At 37.8% G+C, this 27,915-nt stretch overlaps 1 protein-coding gene across 10 annotated transcripts in view; it reads left to right on the top strand.

The window, feature by feature from the left end:
- Nucleotides 1-27,915, top strand: part of HMBOX1 (homeobox containing 1) — a 188,758-nt gene that overhangs the window by 54,012 nt on the left and 106,831 nt on the right. For 9 of the 10 annotated variants that reach the window (XM_040235755.1, XM_040235565.1, XM_040235877.1 and 6 more), the window contains exon 2: nucleotides 23,843-23,922. In XM_040235755.1, the coding sequence (XP_040091689.1) occupies nucleotides 23,900-23,922 (23 nt within the window). In that variant the 5' untranslated portion in view covers nucleotides 23,843-23,899. Of the gene's footprint in view, nucleotides 1-5,816; nucleotides 5,897-23,842; nucleotides 23,923-27,915 lie in introns of all 10 variants that reach the window. The other variant, XM_040235653.1, reaches the window with a different exon arrangement.

The raw sequence follows: 27,915 nt of genomic DNA, 5'->3' as shown, positions 1-27,915 counted from the left end.
CAGTTCCCAGTTCTTCCCCCTTCACCCTTTTAAATTTCTCTAATTTTTCTTCTTTTTTACTTCAACAGTCTGGGTTGCAGGGAGAAAAAAAACTTGGCTGTTAATCAAGAACATGATCTCATTGCTTTCAATGGCTTAGAAAAGAAACATTTTAAAGCAGTTGAAAGATTTCACTTTGGAAAGTAGGTACTGCATAACTAAGTGTGTTGGTTCCCAGCAGAGCCTTGAGTAATCTGTTTCCTGCCATCCTCATATTTTTTCTCTTCTACTTCCTGTTCAGTGAGCAAGTGCCTAAGTTAATTAAAAAAAAAAAAAAAAGAATCTGTAAGACTTCTCTTTAGGAGTTCTTTCCGGAGTATTGTTTTCTGTTCCCTAACTGATCCGCATATATTTTTATCCTTTTGTGTCGTGATTGTTTCCCAACTTCATCACTTATATAGAGATGGAGTTAATTTTTAGTTCCCCTCCTTACTCACACAAGCCCCCAGCCCTCTTTAGAGTTCCCTTAAGTTTATCTGGGAGCCCTTGAGTGGAACTTAACATGTATTCGAGAAGTGAATATTATTGTCCTACAGCCTCCTTGGGAAGTCCGTCCCCTTCAGCCCACGCTAATGTGGAACCTGTCACTGCCCTGCTGCTGAGACCTCGTGAGGGACTGCAGCTGTGCCAGAACTGCCTTCTCTGGGGCTGCCGGAGCAGCGGTCTTCAAGTGCTCAGAGGAGTGGGGCTGAACTGGAGCCACCTTCCCCCGCCCCCAGCTCTGTACCACACTTTGCAGGTCCCACTGTAGCAAGAGCTTGTGTTCACAGCTTCCACAGTCTCTGTTGAAAAGGTGTCTTATCTTTTGAATCTAGCCTTGTACTCTTTCTGGGCTCAAAACCAGTTCAGAGAGCCAGATTAAAAAAAAGACACCATGCCATTTCTTCCATTGTTCTTATTTCATCTCACTTTCCTTCTCTCTCTCTTCTCCCCCTCAGCCTCCTCTAGGTTCCCACTGACATTTCCATTCATGAATTAAAAGGCAAAATACCATCTATAGAGAGAGGTCCCTGGCTCACTAGTTCTGATAGTTGCTGAGTTCATAGTCATACTTGGAATCAGCTCAGCCTACCTGTTACATTCAGTAGGATATCAGTAGATATCCACATACCTGCTACAAATTCATAACATAGAAAAATATAATGAAAACTCTTCCTAGTACCTCCATCTTTCAGTTTTCAAGTTCCTGTCCTGTAGGGAATTAGTGTTTCCAGTTCCCTCTGTATCCCTCCAGAACTCCTTCATGCAAGTATAAACAAATCTATAGATAGTTCCTTATATATTCTTTCCTACTTCGCTCCTCTTTTCTCCCTCCTCCTCCTCCTCCTCCTTCACAAACGACATACATGCCATGCTCTTCCCAGTTCTTTTCACTTGGAGGCTGTTTCCATGTTTGCATATAAGGAGTTTCTTATGGCTGCATTGCGTGATTATACCGTTATTTATCTATTCTCCTAATGGTGTACATTTAGGTTGTTTCTAATCTTTTCCTCGTAGAAATAATGCTGTTAAAAAATAGCACTGAACATAATTTAGTTTGCTCGCTCATGTATGAGTATATCTGCAGGGTAGATTCCCTAGAACTGAAATTGCAAGGTTAATGGTTATACAGTTTGGAACCGGCGACATTTTCAGTTATTAAATTCTGAGGAGGTTGTTTGTTCTGTTTCTGATTTCTGACATATTCTAGAATCCGCCTTCTAGCTTTATCACCTATTTGTTGATTGCTCAGGCAGTGCGCAGGCAACATAATTAAGTGGTCCAGGTGTAAGGAAACAAAATAGATTTAGTTTTTGTTTTCAGACTTTTCATAGAGATATAAGAAAAAAGAATTATTTTTTCTATCATGACACAAACTGCAGTATGAGCTGGGTCATAAACAGCAGCTGATATTTAGTATCTAGAGGGGACCAGGCCAGTGGTGATTCGTGTCTGATATAAGAAGGGGAGGCAGTTCCAGCCAGTTGTTGGCACAGGAAGGATTACGAACTCGAGGGTGCCTCAGGGTGGGTAATAGATGCAGCAATTTTTTTTTTCTATAAAAGTAGAAACTTGCATATTTATATTCAGTCTCCTGACTTTTAAATACCATATAGACCAAATAAACATGCACCCACGGAATTGATCCGTCACCCTAAGCCTCTAGTTTATGCCTCCAGCTGTTGTGCACATAGAGGCAGCTTCTTGGTCTGTTTCTCCAAGTCTGACCTCCACGTATTCTAGTTCCTCATCTGCTGTCAGCCAGGTTCTGTCTCTAGCATTCATTAATTCCTGATGATTCAGTTCTGCATATCATCATTGTCCATGTTCTTAACTCGTTATTTAGACTTTCCTTCACTCTTGATGTTTTCCAGTCATAACATACAGAATCAAGAGATTTAAATATCATAGTTCTCTTCATTTGGTCACAATATCTTATGACTTGCAACAAGTTTTTCCTATTTTAGAGGTGTAGACTTTCAGAATTTTAGCTCCTGGAAACAGAACATAATGATATTTATTATGTTCTCTTTATGATTTCTACCAGGATTCTTTTTAGATTTTGGTCATTATTTGAAGGGGCAGGAGAAACACAATCATAGGTATGAGTTAAGTATTAAAGCTTATTAGCAAGAAAACTTTTTCTCTCTGAAGTCAGTCATGACTTTCTTTGGATGTGGTTTATCTATGAGATACTGAAAGAGTATCTAAGAGATACTGTGAGAGCCAAAAATGTCTCCTTGACTTTGCATCATGATTCCCATCAGATCCTAAACTTAGTTGGTAGATAATTACTGTTTCTTTATTCCATTTTTCAGCATTTCCACTAGAGAGGTATACAGTTGTCAGCATCCATCTTCCTTCCCTCCTGGCAGACTTTCTCCCACCCTGCCCCCAACGCGCATTCACCATTCCTTTAAGATGTTGAGAAACTACTGCCTTTGATACATTTTCTCAAATAAAGTCATTTATTCATAATTAGAGTAATTAAAAGGTTAGGGGTGTGCATGTACACGCGTGTGCGCATGCTCAGTTGTGTCTGACTCTTTGCGACCCCATGGACTGTAGCCCGCCAGGCTCCTCTGTACATGGGATTCTCCAGGCAAGAATTCTGGAATGGGTTGCCATTTCCTCCTCCAGGGATCTTCCCAGCCCAGGGATCAAATTCACATCTGCATTGGCAGGTAGATTCTTTACCGCTAGCACCACCTTAGAGGCACTGTTAAAAAAACTGAATTGTGGGATAAAACTTGGGATAGGGAGTCCTTGCGGTTACTTGCGGAAAACAAGACTTGTCCAAGCAGTTCTTGGCAGAGAGCTGTCTGCCAAATCAGGATTTCTGTGTTCTCATGAAACCGCTTTCTCATCATAGTTTAGTTTTCCAAGTAAATTCCCATATTAGAAAGCAAGTACTCTCAATACCAGCCTTTGTATTGCTTTTCTGCTACTTGCCTTAAATCATTTTTCCCCTCAGATATAATAACCTTTTTGAAAGATTGCTGCTTCAGACTTACAAAGGAACACGGAGGCTAACATTTCTGGGTACCTCCATAAGGAACCTTTTTTATTGTATCCTGTTGAGTCCTCATAGTGACTCTTTGAAGTAAATAACATGGTCTGCAGTTTGCCAAGGAGGAAACCAGAGTTTAACAGGATAAAACATTTGTACAAGGTCAAACTGCTAACAAGGGGTAGAACCTGGGATTTCAAATACAAAGCAGTCATGGTCCAGATCTCTTACTGTGTACTCCTCTGTCCTACTCCCAGTTGTTGTGTTTTTTTTTTTTCTTTTTGTACCTTAGAAAGATTAACTTAACTATGTGTAACAAGAATAAGGATGGAGGCAGAGAAGGAAGTTGGAAACCATGGCATTAATACAGCAGAAAGAGGAAGTCTCTTGGAAGATACAGAAGGTCACAGATAAAAGAACCTACTAAGGAGGTTAATTAACATTAATTTGGTTTAGCCTGTACTTGTATTTTATTTTAGTTCTCCTTGTAAAGAGTGGATTTTTCTAGCTATAAACTTCAGTTTAAAATGACAGCCTATCAATTATATTAATATCTTGATGTTATCTAACACAGTAGCTGGGAATATGGCAAAAAGTATAACCATAGAATTTTAAGACTGAATCATTTTCTACCTTTCATAGAGATTATCTTTAATATTAAAGAGCTTGGTAAGTGTTTTAAGATTTTTTATTTATATATCAACTCATATGAAAAGATGTAGTAAGGAGCATGGGATATAGAGTCAGCACATTTTATGATTCTGGTTAGACATAAAAGAATTTAAAACAGATCTGAGTCTGGAAATTATTCTAAAGATTGAAGAAGTCTTATCACCTATAATTAGATACAGATCTGTAGTATAGAGGGTGCTTTTTGAAAGCTGATTGTATTCGGAAGGATATAGTAATTTACAATATTAATACTATTTCCATGTAATATTATACAGTATCCTTCTCCATATAGTTGGAGAACTCCTGAACTTTACATTAGGTATCTGAGGAAAATAATTCAGAATAAGGGATTTGAAATATATGAAGACTTTAGCAGATAAAACAGAGATAAGCCATTATGAATCTGGAGGGAATACATGATCGTGCTGGGATGACCAGATCATGGGGAAAATGAAGGAAAAAAGAAATAGAGAAAATAGGATGGTTATCTGAAGCCTGAGGGTTTTGGTTTTTGTTTTTTGATTTAATTTTTATTTCATGTAGGAGAATAGTTGATTTACGGTGTTGTGTTTCAGGTATACAGCAAAGTGACTCAGTTATACGTACACATGTATCTATTCTTTTTCAAATTTTTTTCCCATATAGGTTATTGTAGAACACTGAGCAGTGTTCCCTGTGTTATAAGTAGGTCATTGTTGATTATCTGTTGTAAATATAGCAGAGTATACCTGTCAATCCCAAACTCCCTAACTATCCCTTCTCCCTACCCTTCCTCCCTGGAAACCAGAAGTTCATTCTCTCTGTGAACTTGTTTCTAATTTGTAAATAAGCTCATTTGTATCATTTTTTTAGATTCTGCATATAAATATCATACTTGTCTTTGTCTGACTTCACTTAGTATGATGATGTCTAAGACCATTCATTTGCTGCAAACGGCTGTATTTTATTCTTTTTACTGGCTGAGTAATGTTCTGGTGAATATGTATACCACACCTCCTTTATCCTTTCATCTGCTGATGGATGTTTTAGGTTGTTTCCGTGGTTTTGGTTGTTGTAAACAATGCTGCTGCGAACGCTGGGCTGTGTGTACCTTTTCCTCCAGGTGTATGCCCAGGAACGGGATGGCTGGGTCATTTGGTTGATGATTTGGTTGCTCTGTTTTAATTTCTTATGGAACCTCCATACTGGTCTTCATAGTGGCTGTACCAGTTTACATTCCCACCAGCAGTATAGGAAGTTTCCCTTTCTTCACACCCTCTCAAGCATTTATTGTTTGTTGATTTTTTTCGATGATGGCCATTCTTTCTGGTGTGAGGTGATAACCTCATTGTAGTTTTGATTTGCATTTCTTTAATGATTAATGATGTTAAGCATTTTTTCATGTGCCTGTTGGCTGGCTGTATGTCTTTGAAGAATCATCTCTTTAGGTCTTTTGCCCTCTTTTTGATTGGATTGTTTAGGGTTTTGTGTTTTGGTTTTTTTGGATCTTGAGCCACATTAGCTGTTTGTAAATTTTGAAGACTAGTCCCTCGTCAGTCACATTGTTAGCAAATATTTTCTTCCATCCTGTGGGTTGTCTTCATTTTTAAAAAAATGATTTCCTTTGCTTTCCAAGCCCCAGGTTTTCAAAGGCAGAAGTATGAGAAAGTTGCGTGCTCCCCAGCTCAGGTGCAGAGCCTGTCCTCATGACTTGAGGTATGTTTTTGTCTGTTCAGTCAGACAATATAAAATGTGAGGGCCTAACAATGATAGACTGGAAAAATGTAAAAAATAAAAGAAACTTGGGATGCTTAAGTATTATATGTAGTGAATAAAGTATAGATACGCTCCCTGAAATTTGTTTGACCAGAGCTTTTACTTGGAAACAATCTGATTGACCATCTTCCTATTTTAAATTACGTATTAGCATACCTCCTGAGATACAGGAGATAAAGCATGTCTCCACTTCTCTGCAATGGGAAACATGAATTCCCTTATCCTCAGCCTTCTTCATCCCCTTTTCAGCACTCAATTTTTAGTAAATTGACAAGGGTATGCTTCAAAGCTAGTCATTTATAAAAGTAGTTGATAATGCTCTCAGAAGTATAGTTTAATGGATGCTGGGAATGTCCAAAAATAACATCTCTCTGGCAACCTGTTGATGTTAGAAATTCTACTGTTAGTAATTCATGATAAGTTTCCCATTAAGTTGAGTCATTCCTAGGCTATTGATTTAACCCCAATCTAGCTAAAGTAATATTTCATATTTTTAACAGAAATTTTCAGTTACAGATTCCTCTTTGCTCTTGTCCTCCCAGTAAGCCCTAGTTTTCATGTTCTACTATGTTATCCTTTGCCCATGCAACTCTGGCCACACTGTCCTTGGTGCTATTCTTTGAACATGGTAGACAATTTCTGTGTCAAGGTCTTGACCTTAAATATCCTTTCTCCTATATCTATATGGCTTTCTTCCTATTTAAAAATTATAATCCTGAATTTGTTCCCAGCTTTATTTTTCTCTGTTGTATTTATCATGATCTGAATACTATATGATTGACTCTTTTTTAAAGTTTGTCTTTTACCACAGAAATGTAAGGTTTTGTGTGAACACAGTTTTATTTTGTTCACTGCTGTACTTTTCAGTGCCTAGCATATACTAGGTGCTCAGTAAGTATTTGTTAAAAGCATAAATGAATGAATGCAAAACCCTGCAGGATTGAGGCATAAAAGAAGTTCTTCTGGGGAAAGTGTATAACAAACACTTCTTAAGATAGTATTTCCCAAAATATGTTAAATTTGGTTTCTCCTTCTGTAAGACATACTTGCCTAAGTCCAACTATGGGACAACTTCTGTTTGCACACTTGTCATAATTCTGAATTCTTAACAAAACTTTTAAATGACATGCATTTATATAGACCCTGAGTTTCTGAATGACTGATGGGAATATTTGCTTTTATTTGTTGGTAAATTTGTGTAAGCAGTAATCTGGGCATCAGGGTTTCTGTCTCCAATTATCAGATTTTTTTTTTTTTTCCTCTGTAAGCTCAGGTATTTAGGAAAGATTGTTAACATCAATTCCATTTTAATATAAGGTTTTATGAGTCATTTTATTCTAGCTTAATGAAGTATCTTCAATTCTATTGTTATTTCATTTATTAAACCTTGGAAAACTGCTGAGATAGGGGAAATGCAAAACGGTAAGGAAGATATTGGATCATCCAGAAATGCAGAATCACAAGTTAGTGTTCTGGAAGTTATCAGTGTGTTAATATAATCTTCCTGCAAAAGAGAATAGAGGCTTCAAAGGCACATGAATGTTTGAGCAATACATGGGAGCATCTGGATTGGTTCTGTGAGTAAAGTCTTATATTTTAACATCAAGATATTCTACATGTATGCCAATAGGAATGTTTTTTGTATGTCTTTGTTTTGGTCCAGGGGATATTTGAATGGTAGTCACACAGTCTTTCAAATTTATTTATAATGATGGCAGGAGACTCTTGCCATGCAAATCGCCAAGTTCTTCTGTTGTAGCGAACTCTGGAAAACTGTCATGGCCTAGACAACATGAAGCTGTTAGGCTGCTGAGTTCTCCATCCAGTATTGGTAGCTCCCTAAGGGACATCAACAGTCCTAACAGAGTTTGGCTCCAAGGACACTGTGAATGTAGATTGTAAACCAATGACAGAATATCTCTTTGGGAACATTAATATTACTTACACTGCTATTAAGAGCAAAGCTCTATTTTTGTTTCTTTAGCATTTGCTTATCATTTGACCTATAGGACATATTCAGTATTTAATAAATGCTTGTCAGTTTTCTTGGAAAACATTCCAATTGCATTAATTTTTAATTTAGTAACATCTTTTTGCTGTTAATTTCAAAGATCAGGACTGTTAAGATTATTTTGTTTGAAATAGACTTGAAAATAGACATTTTCAACCATTTCTTAACTAAGCAGATTTATTTACTGTTTATACCTTGGCAGTAGTAGTAGTGTTAATCACTCAGCCTTATCTGACTCTTTGCAACCCCAGGGAAGCCCCACACCTCAGCAGGAGCTGGAACTACCGCAGTTGATAAATAATCCTTGCTCTAAAGAAGCTCACATTTTAGGAGAGAGACAGATTTATATATGAATTATAATGTAATATAGCAGAAATATATTTGTGGTACCCTACTAGCAGAGAGTTTTGCAGAAGTTTGCTGTCTTACAAGAGTCTCTGAAATTGGTGGAAAGGAAAGGGGGAAGGAAGCATTCACTTTTTTGCAGGACTGTGGGAACTCCTTGGCTGGGACAAGTACTTACTAGGTAAAGGAGGACACTACTGTTAGAGAGAAGACTAGTTTGAGAATATTTATGAATTGTTTTGACCAATATCTATTATATGAGTTCCCTTGAAGTAGACATATCTTATTGTTGATTAGTCGTTAAGTCATGCCTGACTCTTATGCACCCCTGTGGACTACAGCCAGGTTCCTCTGTCCATGGGATTTGCCAGGCAAGAATACTAAAGTGGGTTGCCATTTCTTTCTCCAGGGGATCTTACCAACCCAGGGATTGAACCGATGTTTCCTGCATTGGCAGGCAGTGTTCTTTACCCACCGGGAAAGCCCAGACGTATTTTAAGTGCTCTCAAATTCACTTTCGATTATGAATAACCAATTAAATTTATTTTGCTAAGTATTTAGCTTGGAATGTTTTGTAGGAAATAATAGATGTTTTGAGTGTGGGTATGCTCAAAATGGTGTTTATACCTAGATACTATATTTTATATAAGGAATGTGGCATTGCATAATTAGAGTTCTTTCTTGGCCTCCAGAACAGTAGATTTCAAATAGAATTACCTCAGAAGCTGTTTAAAAATATTCTTGGGTATTTACCTCCAGTGATTTGGATCCAGTAGGTCCAGAGTTGGCTAGGGATTCTGTGATTTTAAAAGACATCCATATAATTTGGAGGCACAGCACAGTTTGGGAATAACTGTTCTAAACTGACATGAAGAAAAAGTGCTGCCTGCTATCATGTATTTGTATCATAATTCAGAAGAATAACAGTCTTGAAAGAATAACAACTCCATGAGAGTAGAGAACCCTCACTTTCATAGCAGGGATGCTAAATCGTATAATATAAAGTATCGGCTCCATAGGTGTGTGTTTAACTTAAATGAATCAAAAAAAAATCTAAAATCACACCACAGAGTATACAACTACAACTCTAATAATGAGGCCAGAAAGGAAGTGGCATGTAGACTGACTGTGGTGTACAGATGGCCCTAGCTGGAGTGAGTACACGTGAAGAGACGGTGCTCGTCCTCTGACTTTAGGATTGCTAGTCCCTAACATTTCACAGCGTAGTTCAACAGAGTTTAAAAGTTACCTGCTCTAATACTAGTGATGGGGAGATGTGTAGTTTTATTTTCAGGTTATATAATTATTTTAGAATGGAAAAGCAGAGGAAAAATATAGAGGGTAACATCAAAAGCACTGCATATCTTAAAAGTAATCAAAGGCTATAATCCCTGTATTAGATTGTCATAGTAAATTCTGGAGGGCATGTGGTAGTTACGGCTCTTCTGATTGTGTATTTCTTGATAAGGCGTTATGATCATTTAGCAGTGAAGTGTAGTAGTCTAGAGACTGCTTCCCAGAAGCCAAAAGGATATGAATGTTCCACCCTCTTCCATCTGTTTGTGAGTTGCTGCTGCTGCTGCTGCTAAGTCACTTGGGTTGTGTCTGACTCTGTGCAACCCCCTCCCTGGGATTCTCCAGGCAAGAACACTGGAGTGGCTTGCCATTTCCTTCTCCAATGCACGAAAGTGAAAAGTGAAAGTGAAGTTGCTCAGTCATGTCCGACTCTTCGCAATCCCATGGACTGCAGCCCACCAGGCTCCTCCGCCCATGGGATTCTTCAGGCAAGAGTACTGGAGTGGGTTGCCTTCTCCGTTAGTGAGTTAGTTCAGTAATAAACAGTGCTTGTTATGTTCCAGGTACTACTTTAAGAGTACATGCAGAAAATAGACAGTAAATGACACAGATAATAGACAAATAAAATATGTAACATATATATCAAATAGTAATATTTACGTGCAAAAAAAAAAGCCTCAAGTTTAGGAAAGGGAAGCCTGGATAAAAGCCTGAATCAGTTCAGTTCTCTCTTTGATGTTTAATCACTGCTTCTTTAATGAATGTGTAAAAGTTTTGTCTGCAAACTTAATACACTCACAAAAATGACTTGGTGGTGGGAGAAAGTAACACAATTTGGGTTCAGAACAAGAAAACCAATAGTTCCCTGTACCCTGCTCTGGTTAGGTTCTCTGCAGGAGTCTGTGCTGAATGTGGGGAGACCCACATTTTAAAAAAAGATTAGATAATGACAAACAAGGAAACCATGTCAAACTGGAATCATGACTGGGACTGTTTAGCATGGAGACTCTTTGTGAAGATTTTACAGACATTTAAAACACTGCCGTGTGGAAAAGAAAAGAAGAAAGGTAGTCTTTATCGATACAGTAGGATAAGTGGCTTGAAGTTATTAAAAAAAATTGAGTCTGTTAAAGGAGTATCTTTATCAGCAAAACTCTACATTAAACTTCCCTGTCACTGGAAATGTAGGAGGAGCTACATGAGTATTTCTGTCTTTAAAAGTTTGACAAGTAGTATATGTAATAATTCTTTGGGAATAAAACTCTCCATGGTATACAACCTTAAGTAGTGAATCATAATGAGTAAAACATAAGAGGAACATCATTACTATCTTATTGGTAAATCTGTTGACCAGCTTGTTGCATGGTACTTAACACAAGTAAACATTTGCTCCAGAGAAGTGATAAAATTATATCCCTAATCTTATATTCTGAAGAAAGAGTAAGACTGACATAAGTACTTCATTACAGTTCTAATAAGAAAAGGGAAGTCCATTAGCTGATTGACCTTGGGCAAGTGGTGTGTGCATGCTAAGTCACTTCCGTTGTGCCTGACTCTTTGCCACCCCAAGGACTGTAGTCTGCCAGGATCCTCTGTCAATGGAGTTCCCCAGGCAAAAATACTGGAGTGAATTGTCATGCCCTCCTCCAGGAGACCTGCCTGACCTGGGGATCGAACCCACGTCTCATGTCTCCTGCATTGGCAGACGGGTTGTTGTTGTTGTTGTTGCTGTTGTTTGACCACTAGGGCCACCTGGGAAGCCCTAGGCAAGTGGTGTCTTGTCTTAGTTATCTACCTCAGAGGATGGTGAGATTAAATGAGTTTGTATATGTAAAGCCCTTAACCAGTGAGTGTTGGCCAAGGGTGATGGTTCTTGTTTAGTTGCTAAATTGTGTCCAACTTTTTTGTGACCCCATGGATGGTAGCCTGCTAGACTTCTCTGACCATGAGATTTCCCAGGCAAGATTACTAGAGTGGGTTGCCATTTTTTCCTCCAAGGGATCTTCCTGACCCAGGGGTCGAACCCAAGTCTCCTGCATTACAGGCAGATTCTTACTGAGCCACCAGGGAGACTTGGCCCAGGGTAGTATTCATTAAATGGGCCACCTGGGAAGCCCTGGGCAAGCTACTACTACCCAACAGTAGTTGCTGTTGGGTTTTCCTGGTGGCTAAAATGGTAAAGAATCCACCTGCAATTCAGGAGACCCGGGTTCAGTCCCTGGGTTGGGAAGATCCCTTGGAGGAGAGCATGGCAACCTACTCCAGTATTCTTGACCGGAGAATCCCTGTGGACAGAGGAGACTGGTGAGCTACAGTCCATGGGCTCACATAGATTCAGACACGACTGAGCAACTAAGCACAGTAGTTGTTATATACAGTTAGTAGTTGTTTGCAGTTTTAACCTGGCTACCTAGAAGCATCATTTGAAAGATTATTAATAGTATTCAAATTTAGATGAGTCTTTAATTCCTAATATCTGGTTGGTTTTCCTCACATGTCACCAACCATTCATTGTAGTAAGGGCTCACTTATCTGGCTTTGTTCAGGGAAAAATGTTTGACATATGTGAAACACCTGATTAACTTACTAAAATGAAAACCTTTGTTTTAACCACTTCAACTTTTCAAAACAAATCTATCACATACTTACCTGTCTTTTAAAAATGGAGATCCTAAACATGACTTTAACTATTTGATAAGTGGGTATTATGTGTGTGTATCTCGAATTAGTTTTTTAGTTATTTTGCTCTTTTCAGGTAGCTGTCATTCCTGCCTGCCCCTCCTTCCCCCCATGGTAAAGCCTTTTTATACCCTTTGTGTCACTTGCTGCCTTTTCATACTGTTCATGGGGTTCTCAAGGCAAGAATACTGAAATGGTTTGCAATTCCCTTTTCCATTTCTGAAGTCAAGTGGGCCTTAGAAAGCATCACTACGAACAAAGCTAGTGGAGGTGATGGAATTTCAGTTGAGCTCTTTCAAATCCTAAAAGATGATGTTGTGAAAGTGCTGCTCTCAGTATGGAAAAGGTCAGTTTTCATTCCAATCCCAAAGAGAGGCAATGCCAAAGAATGTTCAAACTACTGCACAGTTGCACACATCTCACACGATAGCGAAGTAATGCTCAAAATTTTCCAAACCAGGCTTCAACAGTACGTGAATTGTGAACTTCCAGATGTTCAAGCTGCATTTTAAAAAGGCAGAGGAACCAGAGATCAAATTGCCAACATCTGTTGGTTTATCAAAAAAGCAAGAGAGTTCCAGAAAAACAGCTACTTCTGCTTTATTGACTACACCAAAGCTTTGACTGTGTGGATTACAACAAACTGTGGAAAATTCTTAGAAATGGGAATCCCAGACCACCTTCCCTGCCTCCTGAGAAATCTGTATGCAGGTCAAGAGGCAACAGTTAGAACTGGACATGGAACAACAGACTGGTTCCAAATTGGGAAAGGAGTACATCAAGGCTGTATATATTGTCACTGTGCTTATTTAACTTATATGCAGAATATGTCATGGGAAATGCTGGGCTGGATGAAGCACAAGCATCAAGACTGCTGGGAGAAAGAGCAATAACCTCACATACACAGATGACACCACCCTTATGGCAGAATGCGAAGCCTTCTGATGAAAGTGAAAGAGAAGGGTGAAATAGTTGGCTTAAAACTCAACATTCAGAAAACTAAGATCATGGCATCTGGTCCCATCACTTCATGTCATAAATAATTGGGGAAACAGTGATAGACTTTATTTTGGGGGGCTCCAAAATCACTGCATATGGTGACTGCAGCCATGAAATTGAAAGGTGCTTGCTCCTTGGAAGAAAAGCTGTGACCAACCTAAACTTCATATTAAAAAGCAGAGACATCACTTTGCTGACAAAGGTGCATGTAGTCAAAGCTATGCTTTATCCAGTAGTCAATGTATGGATGTGAAAGTTGGACTATAAAGAAAGCTGAGTGCCAAAGAATTGATGCTTTTGACCTATGGTGTTGGAGAAGACTCTTGAGAGTCCCTTGGAGATCCAACATGTTCATCCTAAAGGGAATCAGTCCTGAGTATTCATTGGAAGGACTGATACTGAAGCTGAAACTTCAATACTTCGGCCACCTGATGTGAAGAGCTGACTCAATGGAAAAAGCCCTGATGCTGGGAAAGATAGAAGGCGGGAGGAGAAGGAGACATCAGAGCAACAGAGGATGAGATGGCTGGGTGGCATCACCGACTCGATGGTCATGAGTTTGAGCAAGCTCTGAGAGTTGCTGATAGCCTGGTGTGCTGCAGTCCATGGGGTTGCAAAAAGAGTCGAACATGACTGAGCGACTGAGCTGAACTGAACTGTCCCTTTCTAAGTTCCTATGTCTTATTTACTCTGGATTTGCAAACCAGATACTGAAATTGGAAGAGAATTGCATGTTAAAGTGATAAGATATCTGAAATTGGCCTGAAAATACCCTTTGGAGCGAGGGGAACACGAAAGAGATAATTTTTCAAGGAGGGTGATGGGTACCTAAACATTTATTATTCTGCCTTTGTATATGTTTACAAATTTTCATATTAAAAAGTTTTTAAAAACCACCATTTAAAAAAGAATTCTATGTTAGATATATAGTATATTAAGTTCTTAATTTTTATATTTGTAATGATTTACAAGAATCTTAATAGTATTTATTTTTTTACAGAGGACTAAGGATTAAAGGGGAGAAATGTTATTTTTATTCTGGTGCAGTTTTATGACCTTTTTTTTTTTTTTATCTCCATGTGTTACATTTATATATTTGTGTCTGTGTTTAATGTGCATCCAGCAAGGAAGGAATTTTACTTCCTCATCATTAAATTCAAAGTACTAATAGTACCAAACTTATGGGATTGTAAGGCTTATGTATCTCTGTATATTTACACATTTTTTTAATTTTACTGTAAATTGGTATTTTAGATGGATAACAGTCGTTTCTGTGTCAGGTGCTAAAGGAGCAGTGAAGGAGATCTGTAATGGTTGTTTTGAACTTCTGAGAAGTCTTCTTTGATATCCAGATCTGAGCTTAAGGGCCTCACTAGTTGGCATTAGCAGTGTCCTCTTACCTCTTCCTTTGATGACTTACTTGCTGCCTGTGCTGTTAGAGCTAACTCTTCCCTTTCTCTTGTGCTTTGCTTTCTTAAAATATTCTGCCCTTTCTATGTTTACCATTATTGAATAAAACAAGATACATACCAAACTGCACAATGTAAATTCAATTTTAAATCACCAGTGACATACTGGATTCACAGTTAAGCGTTTCCTGAAGATAGGAGTATAAATTGATCTTCTTTAGGGAGGCCATTTGATGAAATTTCTGTATCATAGTTTACAAGGTATATGCTTTTTGTCATAATGATTCCTCTTCTGGGAATTTACCCTAAAGTTACACTTCGATGTTGAAAGATGTATGAAGGAACTGTATAATGTCTCAGTGGAAGAGAAAAAGGAGTTTGGGATAGAAGACAGACTTAACTTTTATTTTGTATCTTTTGAAATTCTCCTTTACTGTATATGGTTTAATACGTTTTATATTAAAAAGAAAAGCTAGAATAAAAAGAACCTTTTTACCACCATCTACAAGTTCTTATTCCTAATGGATTTTCCAGGTTACATTTTTTCTTCAAGGATCATCAGTGCTGACAATAGACTTTCATTATGGAAAAAAACCTGACATTGTGTTGAATTTTTATAACACTGAAATCATTATTTGATAATTGAGTCCAGTTCTGATAGTAGGAATGTGTACAGTTTGTTTGCATTAATGTGTCTTTAACTACTGCAAAGATGCATTTACCCTTCCTTACCCATATTCCCTATGTATACCCTCATCCTTAATCCCACCTCCAATACCTATTGACTACCTATTTTTTCTCCATGTTCGTGTATGTATGTATGTATGTATGTCAGTAAACATACTGACGAGAGACACACCTATAAAAGGACTGTTTTTGTTGGTAAAGAGTCTGCCTGCAATGCAGGAGACCCCGGTTGGATTCCTGGCTTGGGAAGATCTGTTGGAGAAGGGATAGGCTACCCACTCTAGTATTTTGGCCTGGAGAATTCCATAGACTGTATAGTCCATGGGGTGGCAAAGAGTCAGACACGACTGAGCAACTTTCCCTTTCACTTTTGTTCTCATAGGTTTTCTTTTTAAATCTCATCATACTCATTTGCTTGCATTTTGCTGTTTATTTTTTAACTCAGTGTGGCAATGTGCAAATCCCACCAAGTCACCTCATAAAACTCTACTTGATTGCATTGTGTTCATTGATCAAAGTGTATTGTCATTTATTCAGCCATTCCTGTATGGATTGAAACAGTTCTGTTTATAGAGACAAGAAATAGCAAAATAAATGACAAGAAACATCCTTGTACATATTGTGTATGATTACTTTTGTTTCTATGTGATAGATTCCCAGGAATAGGACTACTCGTTAAGTTCAGTTCAGTTGCTCAGTCGGGTCCGACTCTTTGCGACCCCATAGACTGCAGCACGCCAGGCCTCCCTGTCCATCACCAGCTCCCGGAGTTTCTTCAAACTCCTGTCCATTGAGTCAGTGATGTCATCCAACCATCTCATCCTCTGTCGTCCCTCAGTCTTTCCCAACATCAGGGTCTTTTCCATTGTTAGCTCTTCACATCAGGTGGCCAAAGTATTGGAGTTTCAGCTTCAGCATCGGTCCTTCCAATGACTATTCAGGACTGATTTCCTTTAGGATGGACTGGTTGGATATCCTTGCAGTCCAAGGGACTCAAAAGTGTAAATACTTTAAGTTTCAATTTATGTTGCCAGATTTCTTTCCAAAAGGACTTTGTCCTTAGACCAGTGAAATGACCGTACCCTTTGAGGACATATTATCAATCTTTTAAATTTTTGCTGAAGTTGTATCTCATTGTTAAACTAATTGTTATTTCTCTGACTTCTAGTAAATTTAAGTAAACAATGACAGCTTGGATCTGTTCTTTCTCTACATGTCAAATATTTTTTCTGATTTGCTTGTTTTGTTTTTTGTTCAGTTGCTCAGTCGTGTCTGATTCTTTGCGACCCCATGGACTGCAGCATGCCAGGCTTCCCTGTCCTTCATCATCTCCCTGAGCTTGCTCAAACTCATGTCCATCGAGTTTGTGATGCCATCCAACCATCTCGTCTTCTGTCATACCCTTCTCCTCCTGCCTTCTATTTTTCCCAGCATCCGTGTCTTTTCCAGACAGTTAGCTGTTCATATCAGGTGGCGAAAGTATTAGGGCTGCAGCTTCAGTGTCAGTCCTTTCAATTAATATTTAGGATATTAAGAATTGACTGGATCTCCTTGCAGTCCAAGGGACTCTCAAGAATCTTCTCCAACACCACAGTTCAGAAGCATCAGCTCTTCAGTTCTCAGCTTTCTTTATAGTCCAACTCTCACATCCATACATGACTACTGGAAAAACCATAGCTTTGACTACACGGACCTTTTTCGGCAAAGTGATTTCTCTGCTTTTTAACACCCTGTCTAGGTTTGTCATAACTTTTCTTTCAAGGAGCAAGTGTCTTTTAATTTCATGGCTGCAGTCACCATCTGCAGTGATTTTGAAGTCCAAGAAAATAAAGTCTGTCTCTGTTTTCATTGTTTCCCCATCTATTTATTTCCCATGAAGCGATGGGACTGGATGCCATGATCTTAGTTTTTTGAATGTTGAGCTTTAAGCCAGCTATTTCTCTTCTCCACTTCAACCTTCATCAAGAGGCTCTTTAGTTCCTTATGGCTTTCTGCTATAAGGGTGGTGGCATCTGCATATGTGAGGTGAGGGATATTTCTCCTGGCAGTCTTGATTCCTGCTTGAGCTTCATCCAGCCCAACATTTCGCATGATGTACTCTACATATAAGTTAAGTAAACAAGGTGACAGTATACAGCCTTGACGTTCTTCTTTCCCAATTTGGAACTAGTTCATTTTTCCATGTCCAGTTCTAACTGTTGCTTCTTGACCTGCATACAGGTTTCACAGGAGGTATATAAGGTGATCTGGTATTCCTGTCTCTTGAAGAATTTTCCACAGTTTGTTGTGATCCCCACATTCAAAGGCTTTAGCATAGTTAATGAAGCAGATGTTTTTCTGGAACTCTCTTGCTTTTTTGATAACCTAATGGATGTTGGCAATTTGATCTCTGGTTCCTCTGCCTTTTCTAAATCCAGCTTGAACATCTGGATGTTTTCAGTTCATGTACAATGCTTCCTAAAGGCCTAGTTGACTTCTCCCTACAGGATGTCTGACACTATGTGATTGATCACACTATTGTTGTTATCTGAGTCATTAAGACATTGTTTGTATAGTTCCTCTGTGTATTCTTGCCACTTCTTCTTAATACCTTTTGCTTCTGTTAGATCCATATCATTTTTGTCCTTTATTGTGCTCATCTTTGCATGAAATGTTCCCTTGGTATCTCTGATTTTCTTGAAGAGATCTCTAGTCTTTCCCATTCTATTGTTTTCCATTATTTCTTTGCATTGTTCATTTAGAAAGGCTTTCTTGTCTCTCCTTGCTGTTCTTTGGATCTCTGCATTCAAATGGCTATATCATTCCTTTTCTCCTTTGCCTTTTGCTTCTCTTCTTTTCTCAGCTATTTGTAAGGCTTCCTCAGACAACCATTTTACATTTTTGTATTTCTTTTTCTTGGGGATGGTTTTCATTATTGCCTCTGATACAGTGTTTCAAACCTCCATCCATAGTTCTTCAGGCACTCTGTCTACCAGATCTAATCCCTTGAAATTATTCATCACTCCCCCTGTATAATCATCAGGGATTTGATTTAGGTCATTCTTGAATGGTCTAGTAGTTTTCCATACTTCCTTCAATTTAAGTCTGAATTTGGCAATAAGGAGTTCACAATCTGAGCCACAGTCAGCTCCCAGTCTTGTTTTTGCTGACTGTATGTATAGAGCTTCTCCATCTTAGGCTGCAAAGAACATTATCAATCTGATTTTGGTGTTGACCATCTGGTGATGTCCATGTGTAGAGTCTTCTCTTGTGTTGTTGAAAGAGGGTGTTGCTATGACCAGTGCGTTCTCTTGGCAAAACTCTGTTAGCCTTTGCCCTGCTTCATTTTGTACTCCAAAGCCAAACCTTCCTGTTACTCCAATTATCTCTTTGCTTGTTAGTTTTGCATTCCAGTCCCTTGTGATGACAAGGACATCTTTTTGATTTTTTTGTAGTAGGAAATTTTAAACTCTTATGTCTGCCTTTTAAAGTTTCTTCTCTTTGATCTTCTAAATTTTGTTGTAGAATGTGTCTCTGAGTTTTATAGATTTATGTCTATTCCACTTGGAATTTAAATTTTAGATGATAAGTTATCCTTAATTCAGTCAGTTCAGTCACTCAATCATGTCCGACTCTTTGCAACCCCATGAATCACAGCACACCAGGCCTCCCTGTCCATCACCAACTCCTGGAGTTTACCCAAACTCATGTCGATCTCATCCTCTATCTTCCCATTTTCTTCCCGCTTTCAGTCTTTCCCAGCATCAGGATCTTTTCCAGTTTGTCAGTTCGTCGCATCAGATGGCCAGAGTATTAGAGTTTCAGCTTCAACATCAGTCCTTCCAGTGAATATTCAGGACTGATTTCCTTTAGGATGGACTGGTTGGATCTCCTTGCAGTCCAAGGGACTCTCAAGAGTCTTCTCCAAAACCACAGTTCAAAAGCAGCTTGTTGAAGTAAAATTTAGCCTTTGGCTTGCGTATTTCCTTATGTGTTCTGGAATCACTAGGTTCTTTATTCTCTCCCACTCATCTGTGTGTCTGTCCCCGGCCAGTGTCGTATTGATTTGCTTAGTGTCTTTTTGTTCTGTGGTCCAGCCAGTGAAGTCCACTTCTGGTTTTCTCCTTTTGTTTGATTTTCTTGGAGATTCTTGGACTTCTTTTTTTCTAATTTTAAGTTGCTATTTTTAAACTTTAATTATGTGGGGGGGAGCCTTTTTCTCAATACAGTTTATTTATGAGTATTGGGAAAATGTTACTAGTATGATTGATGCCTTTTTTTTCCTGCTAAACTAGGGACAATTTATAAAATTAAAGTGTTGTATCATACTTCTTAACAAAAAACTTCAGATTTTTTTTTTTTTACTAGAATAGCTTACATTTTTTAGGTATTCCTTTAGATCATTAGCAAAAAGGTATATAGTTCTCTTTCATTACAATATTATTCCAGTTATTTCATTCTTATGTCTTATTAGTTTGCTATAATCTTCAAGTTAGTGTTGAATTACAAAGGGTTCAGTGGGCTCCTTCTCTTAATTCCTATTTTTATTAATTTGATTTATTGACTGAGCAATAACATTCATATGGTTAAAATGATACAGTTTCTCTGAGAACAGTCCCCTTCCTACTGTTTCCCGAATCTGTCCAGTTCTCACCCTGTACTTACAGTAACCACCATCACTGGATCTCTTCCACAGATCAGATTTCTCTATGTGGAAAAACACACATATATATATAATATATATTTATTGTGTGTCCTATGTAATGGAACACTAAAACCATTTCAAATAAAATAAAGATTTTGATTTCGTTGATCCAAAGATTATCTAGTTCTTCTTATAGTTTATAAGTAAAAATATTTTTGCACATTTTTCTTAATTTTTTATATTATGTGTCTCAGTTGAGGTAACTGAGAAAATACACTCTCTGAATTCTTGCATATTTGCGGTGTTTTTCTTATATCAAAATGTAAGCTCTGTTGGTACAGAATTCTCTCAGTCATCTGTGAATGTTATTCGGCTCTTTCTCTTTTAAGTATAATAGATGAGAAGTCCAATAAGTAGGTGATTTTTTAATCTTTTATAGCTTACTTGCTTTTTATAGCTAGGTGCTTAAGTATGATCCAGCATCCATAAACTTTTATCCCTGGTACCTTTTAATATGTCTTTTCTTTTATTATAACACTCTCCTTTTTGCAGTAATAAAGCATAGATAATATAAAATTTACCATTTTAACAGTTTTAAAGCAAACAGTTCATGACACTTAAGTACAATAAACATTGTGGTACAACCATCACTGTCATCTATCTCCAGATCTTTTTCTCATGTTCCTAAACTAAAAATTTGCACCGTTAAACAATAACCCCTCCTTCCCCAGCCCCCTTTAAGAACCATTCTCCTTTCTGACCCAGAGTTTGAAGACTGTAAATATCTTGTAAAAGTGGAATTATACAGTATTTGGCCTTTTGTGACTGGCTTCTTTCACTTAGTGTGATGCCTTGGGGTTCATCGATGTTACCATGTCAGAATTTCCTTCTTTTTTAAGGCAGACTAATACTCCCTTATATGCATGTATCACATTTTGCTTGGCCATTCATCCCATTTAGATATTTGTTTCCACCTTTTGGCTTTTGTGACTGTGCTGCTATGAACTTAGGTGTACAAATATATTTTCGAGTCCCTCCTTTCACTCCTGCTTATATACTTGGAATTGAAGTTGCAGATCTCCTGATAATTCTATATTTAATTTTTTAAAGAAATCTCCATACTATTTTACATAGCAGTACCCCCATTTTATATGTTTAATCAGAGCACACAAAGGTTTTATTTTATCCACATCTGTGCCAATACTTGTTATTTTCTGGTTTTTTTAATTATAGCCATTCTAATGATGTGTTTTAATGCACAGTTTTAAACTGTCAATTTAAAAAATCTGTCTCTTATGCTAGGAACGCTCCGTATGATATTGAACCTAAGAACAGAGAACTCACAGCAACTTGCTTGATCTTCTGTCCTTTGAATGTTTTATGTGTTATTTCAAGTCCATTTCTGTCTGGAATATAAATGACATAAATTAAGTGATTTGCACTTATACAGGTCTATATCAGTGTCTTAATCTCAGTTTCCTTATCTGTGAAATGAAAGTCTTTGTTGATTTTCCCCCTAGATTGTCTGATTCAGTCGTGGTGGTTTCTCATATTTATAGAATTAAGATGAGAAATAGTGCAAGGCATTTATGAGCCCTTCATAGACTGTGGAGTTCCTTCCTTTCTACTTGTCTGTTCCTCATACATACATGTTAAAGGCCAATAAGACAGGTCTACTTAGTTCCTAAACATCCTTCAAAATCTTTTTTTAAACTGTTTCCTCTTCCTGATTCTTTCTTCTTCCACTGGTTCTAACCTCCCTTCACACTTTGATTTGGTAGAAGTCTTATTCTAAACTTCAATTAACAACTGAGATCTCATGTAAAGAAGTCTTCCCATTCTCTGTAACCAATTAATTTCTGAATTGCTATGCTCTTAAATCTTGTATTTTTAGCCTTAGCACTTAATGCCTTTCATTGGAGGTGTGTGTGTGTGTGATGTTTGTTTTACTCCTCCGCCCCGCCCCCTCCGCCCCCCCCCCCCGCCCCCCTTCCCCCCACATAGTTTAATAAGCTCCTACACTACTGGGACCATATCTTACTCATGTTATGACCTTGTTTCTATTTCAGGGCTAGTATTTAGTATATTTTAACTAAATTGGAGCAGGAGTGAAAGAATATATATATATTGACCAGTAATCCATGTTGTGGCTTGTTGTTGGTGTTTTGTCTAGGAAATGAAATCAACAGTATTTTTAGGAGGTTTTCTTTGTGTTTTATATCTGCTATTTAGGACCAGTATTTCTCACGTCAGCAAAAAAATTAACTACAGCAGGAACTTCATTAAAGCTACAGTTTAGAATATGCAAATGTGAAAGGTTTCTAACTTTACTGTGTACATTTCACATATATCATTAGTCACTGTTAGACACTTTGGTCTTGCTTAAAATAATTCAGTGCTGAATGTCTATTTTAATGTGAGAGTTTTTGACATCAACATTTTTGGCTTTCATCTGCTTTATAATATTGCTGCTGAGTCACTTCAGTCATGTCCGACTCTGTGCGACCCCACAGACAGCAGCCCACCAGGCTCCCCCATCTCTGGGATTCTCCAGGCAAGAACACTAGAGTGGGCTGCCATTTCCTTCTCCAATGCATGAAAGTGAAAGTGAAGCCGCTCAGTTGTGTTTGACTCTTAGTGACCCCATGCAGCCTACCATGCTCCTCCCATGGGATTTTCTAGGCAAGAGTACTGTAATGGGTTGCCATTGCCTTCTCCCACTTTATAATATTAACTTGCAGTTAATGGAAATAGTTCCCTGTATATATTGTGATTTGAAACTGCTAATAAGTTCAGTCAGTAATACATGATCTTTAGCTCCTAAACTGTGAATAGTAGATTTCATTTTTTGTTAAGATCTATGTGTGAATTTAACGGGGTCACAGCATCTAAACGCTGATTAAAGCAGTAGAATGTTAATCAGAAGATAGAAGTACTGAACTCGCTCCATTATTAACTTAAGCCTGTTCAGGAATGGACACCATTATTGGTGTCTTTTTAAAGTCAGTAGTAAAAAAGCCCCTGCTACCTGATAGTTTGTGAAGTACTTCATCACCACCATTTAAAAAATGTTTTAAACTCTTGTAGCTTTTTGAAGTAGTTACCTATTACCTCTGTTTTATGAATGTGGAATTGAAACTCGGAGAAATTAAGTCACTGTTAGATTTGGCTAGCAGTAAAACAAAATAATGGGCTTCCCTGGTGGCTCAGTGGTAAAGACGCAGTGCCAGTGCAGGAGATGTCGGTTTGATCCCCGGGTCAGGAAGATCCCCTGGAGACGGCAATGGCAACCCACTCCAGTGTTCCTGCCTGCGAAGTTGCAGGTGTAGAGAAGCCTGGCGGGCCACAGTCCGTGGGGTCACAGATAGTCGGATGTGACTTAGCGACTAAATAACTAAGTAATAGACTTGGAACTACACCCCAGGTTTTACCCCCCTTTTAAGACTGTTAGCTTCAATCATGCTGTGGTATGTTTTTTGTTTATAGGATTCTGCATAAGTGCACTGGAGTTATTATCAACAAGTTATCCTCAATGTCACAGTATTGTGTGTATATATATATATATATTCCATTTCATGTTTAAATCCGTTTCCTTGGGTGGTATCTGGTAACAGATAAACTTCAGGGATGATTTTCATTTTTCCATGTGAGTAATTTGAAAGCTTTAAAAAGTATTTTTCTATTTTTAAAATAGATGTTTTACTTGAAATAAAAAGTAATTTTTTACAAACCTGGTTATTTGATGTTAACTGTTAATCCTTAAATTATATAATTAATGTTTTTATTCAGTATTTGATTTCAAAGTGTTTCTGAATTCTCTGTCTTTTTTCCTACAGAATGATGAATAACACTGATCATCTCTAGCAAGGACATTGCTTCCCCTCATGTAAAGCATGCTCAGTTCCTTCCCAGTGGTGTGAGTATCTAGTTCTCCTCTTAATTTTCATCTTCTCTATTGTTTTAAGAAAGTTAAAGAAAGCATTATATTATAGTACAGAAGTGATAGCAGTGATTTGTAGAGTTGAAATAATTTTTTCATAGTTATGTGGTAAGGAATGAATTTTTCAGGTCTATATCACCTTTGTCTTTTACTATTTCTCTTTTCAGCTTTGAAGTCTAACATAGGTTTTGAGTTGAACATAAAATTACTTATAATTTTAAAGTGCTTAATAGCCTAGAAATTTGTGAAATAGATGGCTAGTATTAAATTCCTTGTGACAAGCAGAATATTGGTAGAATGTTACTTTAGTGCTGCCTTTTGTATGCAAACTCCTAAGCACCATAGGCATTTTCTTTACCTGCTGGGGATAATAAGCCTAGTTATGCCTATTAGCTAATACAGTTGGTAGCCTTTCTTTGGAGTCTGGCAAAAAATACAAGTTGGATAGTGCTATTATGTTGAGAGTTTTTTTGTGCTAAGATATCAGCTGTAACCACTAGTTCATATTAAATAGGCCTCTGAACAAAAGTATTCCGGGACTTTCAGATATTAGAGAAGATAAAGTATGGATTAGCTCATTAAGTGCATCTTTAACGTAAGTATTTTTTAAAAATTTGGTTCAGTCTACATTTCAATTAAATTCCTTCTGATTTGGTTGTCAGTTCTGTAATCCAGTAAGCAGAAGAATGATAGGTTTTCCTTGTTACTTAGATTTTTTTGTTAAACATTTTTCTTCTCTTGTTGACTTTATAGTATATCAGAAAGTCTCTGGAATAGACCAGGTGATGTGAACTGTGGCCTGAGATGCTGCTAAGTAGTTGTGTACTTGGGAAAGGGATGATATTCTGTTGCTTTGGGCGTAATTTTCCCTGTTTTAAAAAGTACAGTTTATTTGTTAATGGCTGTTCACCATAGCCATTAGAATGTAAGCGTTGTGAGGCTTTTTTTTTAACCTTATTTTGCCCCCCTTTTTTTGCCTTATTTGTGCCTTGTTGCATCCTTTTTACATTGGATGTAGTGTGACACGTGGAGGTCACTCAGTAAATGTTGTTGTTTAATCCCTAAATCATGTCCGGCTCTTTGCAACCCCATGGACTATAGTCCACCAGGCCCCTCTATCCATGGGATTCTCCTGGCAAGAATACTGGCGTGGGTTGCCTTTTCCTTCACCAGGGGGATCGTCCCGACCCAGGGATTGAACCTGCATCTCCTGCATAAGCAGGCAAATTCTTGACCACTGAGCCACTGGGGAAATCTCAGTAAATGTTAATTGAATTATTTTTGTGTAAATGGTCTCCTATTCCCTGATTCCACACCTAATTTATATCTCCCTCTATAGACTTTCATGTTTTTACTTGGATTTTATTTTCCCCATTGTATATAGATGGCTAGTATTTAAAAACCTCAGTCTTAATTAGTGGTAATTTAAGAACTATTAAAGTATAATTATAAATTGAATATAATCTTATTTTTCTCAAAATCTGTATATTTTAAAAAGAACATTTTTATGCTCTCACCTATAGTGATAGCCTTTGTTCTTTTGCATTAGTCAGTTCTCCCATTGGTTTGAATTACAGAATCACTTTTCCATATTGTAAGCTCAGTCCCCAGCAAATTTTCATTCCTTCTTACTCTTGTCATTTTCTTACTTTAAAACTGCCATTCCTTTGATGGTAATAATAGTTATGAGAGTAATGTGCCATAAATAGTACAAAGAGTCTTTAGTATGTCTTTAGTTGGTTAATATTATGGTTGACTCTATAATGTGTTAAATCATCATGGAATAAATACCATGAATGAAAAAACTAATATATGACTGTACCATATTTTGCCTAGTCATTCTAGATAAAAAGATAAAGACAGCAGAGTCCAGCTCAAGAAAATACTGTTATCCAGTAAAATCTCATTAGCTGTTGATGCTTTACAAGTAAGGTGGTTGTGTCATTTTTGCACAAATGATTTCAAGATTAGGCATTTGTATATGCTTTAACCTTCTTTCCTCTACATGTTTCTGGGATTTAGTTAAAGTTTTTTCTGAACCTCAAGACTTAAGAAGGGTTTACATATACAGGTAGAGATAAAATTAATTGTAAAAAGGGTTTACTATTATGGTGTTAATAGTATGGTATTTTAAAATGTCATTTTGTGAACTGAGCCATAATTCTTGAATTTAATTGTTCTTTCATGCTTTAAACATTGTCTGTGTTATTACAGTGTCGAAATTCTTCTCACATCATTTTCAGTTATTGCTGGCCTGAGTCTGCATTCAGATGAGTAATTTAAAGTGAAAGATGTTCCTTATCCTGTGAACAGTTCTTGTGTTATATAGGAAAATTAATTCAGTTTTTACATGTTATCTTTTTCTGTTGTGAAAGAATTGCTGGTATCATGGACTTAGATGACCTTTCTAGGTCATTATTGCCATAATCTCATGATGATGTGCTTAAACTAGGTGGATTTTAAGAAATAAAATTTGAAAATGACAGAATGTGTGCCTCTGTTTATGTTAATGCACACTGGAATATTGTTCTTAGTATCTAAGCGAGCTTCTAATCTTGGCATTTTCTCAATACAATATTGTGCCTTCAGTGTCACATGTATGATTTGATCGTGCTCATCATCCCACTCTGCTCTAGAGCAGCCATACAGTTTGCTCTGGCAATTGTAGATCTTTTTACTTTAGGTATGTCTTTGTATTAGAGACCTCTCTTGGTGCAGGGCACATACATCTAATTTAAACAAAGTGAAGCATAAAGGGAAGTCTGTGTGAACTTAAACTGTTTCCCTGTTGGCTCAGATGGTAAAGAGTCTGCCTTCAATACAGAAGACCTGGGTTCAATCCCTGGGTCAGGAAAATCCCCTGGAGAAGTGGATGGCAACCCATTCCAGTATTCTTGCTTGGAAAATCCCATGGACAGAGGAGCCTGGTAGGCTACAGTCCATGGGATTGCAGAGAGTTGGACATGACTGAGTGACTTAACACTTTCACTTTCATGCTGTTACATGACAATATATGAATTTGAGCAGGGATGTAGTAGGGGCTTCGGAATGACTAGAACAAGGGATGTGAATACTGTAGAGTTTTCTGCTTTGCCTGCATTTCTTATTATGCCTGCCTTATTTTCCTACAAACTAGCTCCTTCTACATGGTGAGGAATATAACATCTTCTTGCAGCTGACCACAGTTACAGTGACTGTCCATCTTCCTGCCACTCTAACTTGAATATTTTGAGAAGAGCAAGGCTGTTTCCTTGTATGCCCACACTGTTGGCCAGAAGGTAGGGCATTTTGAGTGGCAGGGCTTCTCTGGTGGCTTGGATGGTAAAGATTTGCCTGCAATTCAGGAGACTCAGGTTCAGTCCCTGGGTCGAGAAGTTTCCTTGGAGAAGGGAACGGGAACCCCTCCATTATTCTTGCCTGGAGAATTCCATGGACAGAGGACCCTGGTGGGCTACAGTCCATGGGGTTGCAAAGAGTTGGACACCTTAGCTACTAACACTTCCACTTTTCACTTTCATTCTTTCCAAGAACATGTGGTTGGAAACAGACATTCTGGGCGGACAAAATAATAGGTGCCTTCTTTTATCTTCTTTTACGACTTTTGAATTAACCACTTTTACAATGGGTTTCCGTAGGGAATTCCCTGGTGGTCCAGCCTTTAGGACTCCACACTTTAACTGCAGAGGGCGTGGGTTTGATCCCTGATCAGGGAACCAAGGTCCCACAAACTATGCAGCATGGCAAAAAACAAAGTGGTTCCCATAATCAGTGACTCTGAAATGACCTAAATACATTGTTTTAGATACTGTGGAATCTTTAGTTCTGGTCGGTCTGATATAAGCTTTATAGTGGATACTTTTCAGTTAACAGGTTAAATTCACATAATTCATTTTAGTTTTATACTAATATACAGAGTGCTACCCCAAACAGAGGGAGGTTTGAAGAGTTACATATAGAATACTATTAGCT

Source organism: Oryx dammah, unplaced genomic scaffold (genome assembly GCF_014754425.2).
Source record: "Oryx dammah isolate SB20612 unplaced genomic scaffold, SCBI_Odam_1.1 HiC_scaffold_1, whole genome shotgun sequence".
In the NCBI taxonomy this organism is placed as follows: Eukaryota; Metazoa; Chordata; class Mammalia; order Artiodactyla; family Bovidae; genus Oryx; species Oryx dammah.
Note: the sequence above shows the minus strand (reverse complement) of the source record. Positions and strands in the feature narration are given on the sequence as shown.